The sequence below is a fragment of the Rattus norvegicus genome, chromosome 7 (assembly GCF_036323735.1).
Source record: "Rattus norvegicus strain BN/NHsdMcwi chromosome 7, GRCr8, whole genome shotgun sequence".
Classification (NCBI taxonomy): Eukaryota; Metazoa; Chordata; class Mammalia; order Rodentia; family Muridae; genus Rattus; species Rattus norvegicus.
In genome coordinates, this window is record NC_086025.1 from 108,531,944 (window position 1) to 108,535,367 (window position 3,424).

The 3,424-nt window shown below is 52.6% G+C and overlaps 1 protein-coding gene across 2 annotated transcripts; it reads right to left on the reverse strand.

Annotated features, from left to right (window-relative positions):
• Positions 1–263: 263 nt before the first annotated feature.
• Ly6d (lymphocyte antigen 6 family member D) lies at positions 264–2,000 on the reverse strand. Of its 2 annotated transcripts, XM_063263590.1 has the most exons (4): positions 1,948–2,000; positions 1,670–1,787; positions 935–1,033; positions 264–787 (listed from the first exon to the last, which is right to left on the reverse strand). In XM_063263590.1, the coding sequence occupies exons 2-4, from the start codon at positions 1,719–1,721 to the stop codon at positions 555–557; spliced, it is 384 nt and encodes a 127-aa protein (XP_063119660.1). In that variant the 5' UTR covers positions 1,722–1,787; positions 1,948–2,000; the 3' UTR covers positions 264–554. The 2 variants fall into 2 exon arrangements, with proteins under 2 accessions (XP_063119660.1, NP_001124024.1); NM_001130552.1 differs by lacking the exon at positions 1,948–2,000 and having other exon boundaries at positions 265–787; positions 1,670–1,773.
• Positions 2,001–3,424: the final 1,424 nt, after the last annotated feature.

Here is a 3,424-nt window from a genome sequence, read left to right on the forward strand (position 1 = left end):
CATCCTTCACTCACCTTGGGACCTTGGCTATGTGCAGTGCCCTCAAAACTCTCTGAGGAACCCTGGGGAAACAGAATCTCAGGGTTGAGGCCTAGGTTCACTGCCCTTCCTCCACACATGAGACTTGGAGAGAGTTTGCCCCTTCCGGGATGGAGATGCCTTCCAGGGCAGGTGCCAGGCGCTCCTGCTGTATGCTGCCAAGGCTTGTCCAGGGTAACGTACCAGAGGTTCTACTGTCCCACTCACCACTCCACACAGACACAGCATTTTTAGATCATTTATTTCCAAGTAGAGGTTCAGGTAGAAAAATAAATGGAACAAGTACAAAATCAGAGGGGATGAAGCACAGCTGTCCCCCGTCTTCCATGTTGGGGAGCAGGCTACGTCTTCCTGTTCTGGAGCAGGCTCTATGCTCTCTATGTCTTCAGCTCTTGGTGCCCACCAGGACCCAGCCTTTAAGGGCATCCCCCAGCCTTAGCATCTGGTGCTAAGGATGGACCGTGGGAACCCCAAGGACTAGAAAGGAAGGGGCCAGGGAAATTCCTAGCAGTGTGTTAAAGGCAGAACGCCACAACAGAGAGAAGGCCGAGGCTCGTTGACAGGCCTAGGGTGACACTGCTGAGAAGGGCACGTGCAGGTGCAATGTTGTGGAGACTGTCGTTGCACAGGTCACTGTCACAGCACAGTGTGACCTCGGCACCACTGCTGACATGGCCCTGCTGGCTGTGGCTGATGGTGCACGTCTCTGCACACTCTTTTTTCACCAGGTTCCCCTTCAGAGGCTCCACTGCACACAGGAGGGGGAGGGGTATCAGGCTACCATGTACCCTGGCTTCCACAGAACGTCTCCCGCTCTCGACCACCCACCACTATCACCAGCACTGACCCATCCCCAGCATCAAGCCTTGGGCCGGTCTCTTGGCCTTCCACTCACCTTTGGTGATTGTTCTGCAGTAGAAGAAGTCGGGTGGACAGGTCTGAATATTCCTACAGTTGTCACTGCTGATGCACACATGACATCGGAATGCCTGGGCTGAAGGATGAGGGTTATCAAGTCAGTCAAAAGGTCTTTGTCACAACAGAGACTTCAGAATTTATCACCCCAACTCCTGCCCTAGATGCCACAAAGCTTGTCTCTGTTTAGCTCAGAAGGTGTCTTGGAGCCCTAGGGAGGATGTTCTAGCCAATGCCACCCCTAGGCAGAGGTCAGGAAGCAGAGGGAGTGGAGAGTGGAGAGAGGACTTTTCAAGGACCTCAGAATGTTCCTGGTCTTTGGGAAGCTTCCCCACCACAAAGGTCTGAGTTCTGAAAAGCCTGGAGGGAGAGCTTGACCACCCTAGTGTTGCCCAGGGGAGATAAGAGGTGGTGAAGGCAGAGAAACCCCTCAAGATATCTCCAGTTCTCTTCTCTCTCTCTTCTTCTTTTCTAAGAGTTTGTGCTAAAATTCCCTGATTCTGAAATAGTGTGTTTTTATGATCTGGTGAGTTAGGATGTTAAACTCATTTTAAATTTCAAGAGACAAGCACCCTTCAACTAAGCTTACTCTGAACCTAAATTCCAGCTTCCCTCATCGATGACATCCTGTCAGGCCCAGCCTGCCTAAGGCTGTGTGTCTAGCATCAAGCTGCAGCTACCCATCCCTTCCCAGTCCCCAAGTTCAGCCTCTCACCTGGGCTAGTGGCCACAGCCAAGGCCAAAAGGAGGAGCAGAGCTGTCTTCATCCTCAACGTCTTCTGGAAGCAGTGGGGGGCCCTTTCTTTCCCCAGATCTTATAGATGGGGCAGGAGCTGTGGGAGGAGTGAGGGGAGGCCAGATAGCACCATGCAAATCAGGGCCCATCCCACCCTTCTGGGCCCTGTGCCCAACAGCCCAGAGCAGGCCTGCCTCCTGCCACCTGGAGGGACTGAAGTTTCTGGTCCCCTCAGCCCTGCAACCTCCCTGAGTTACCTGGCAGATCTCTCCGGCTCTTGCTCCAAATACTGGATGCTGCTGAGTCTCCATGCCTCCTGCTGTTCTCTCCGCCATCTCTCTGTCTCTCTGTTCCCTTGTGGATTGTGTACCTGTACCTGGGTCACCTTATCTTTGCTTTTCTGTTTCTGTCTCTTACACTTGGCATCCGATCACCACTGGGTGGTTCCTTTAGTCACAGCCTATGCTTGATGTCTCGATACCCACAGGTTGGGAGGCACAGAGCTTACATTCCTCTGCTCTGGGCTCAGTGCTTAGTTGAGTCAGTGGGGCCTTGGATTAAGGAACCAACCCCCAAAGCAAAAGGCCCTTGCCGACGATGTGGAGGTGACTGTGGGGTGGGGAGAGAGAGGTGAGAGTCTCTGTGTATGCTGGGTATAGCCAGGTTAAGGCTATGTAGATACCAGACCACGGAAACTTGGACATCCCAGGAAACTGGGTAGGGACAGGGTAGGACAGAATCATCTGGGGGAGCAACAAGCTCTGGAGATTTCTCATTGCTATGCAGACATGAGTTTTCCTCTCCTCACTCCCTCACTTCCTCCCTTTGCTTGGGCCTCAGGCCCCATTTTCATTGAGCTCTCACCCATGTCCCTCACATGAGGGTACTGCCCTCTTCCCACCTTGTAACTATTGCCTGTGTGTCTCTGCCTTGTTTCTCTGTGTCTGAGAGCTCCTCCGGCTGACCTCAGAACCTAGGACCCCAGGCAGGTGTTGATGAAGGTCTCTGACATGGCCCCTGAGCCACACCTATATTCTCTTTGCATGCATAGGAGACATTCTTTGTCCTATGCTCCAGTTCTTAACTGTTGATTCTGACTACTCATCTGGGGGTAGACTGGGTGGGCTCCATAGAATCCTCCTTCTGCTCCTTGTTCAGAGATCCAGGCTATCAGCAATGGGCTAGGCACAGACAAAGATCATTCTTGGACCTGTCCCAGTAGTGTCCCTGAAAAGAGAATGGACAAGCACCAAGGATGGGCAAATCAGAGCTTGCTTCAGGGATGGTTTGCCTGGACCAGGCTGAGATTCTTGGAGCCCTATAGACCTTTGGGTCAACCAGATATAGACTTAAGACCCTTGGCCCCTCCCCTCTGCTAACTGGCTCCTAAGCTGAATCAAGTGTGGTAAAGCTATGTGGTTCTTTTCAGAGTAGTTTTTGGACTTGGCAGGACCTGGAATCTGGACGTGGCTTGGATAAGAGCCCCTGGAGAAGAAGCCCCATCTCCTTCCCATGCCTTCCCCTGTTTCCTAGGTAATTAATATCTGGCTCCCGGGGACTTGCTTACGACAGCTGAAATTCCACAGGAAAGGCCTGAAATTCAGGGTGCTTGTTTCCTTGGAAAGGCCCACCCAGCTCCAGCCCCCCCAATACATCAGACATAGGGATAATGGGTGGGTAGAGGGATAGGAGGGTGGTTCCGAGCCTTGAGAACAGAACTTGGGTCTCCATGAC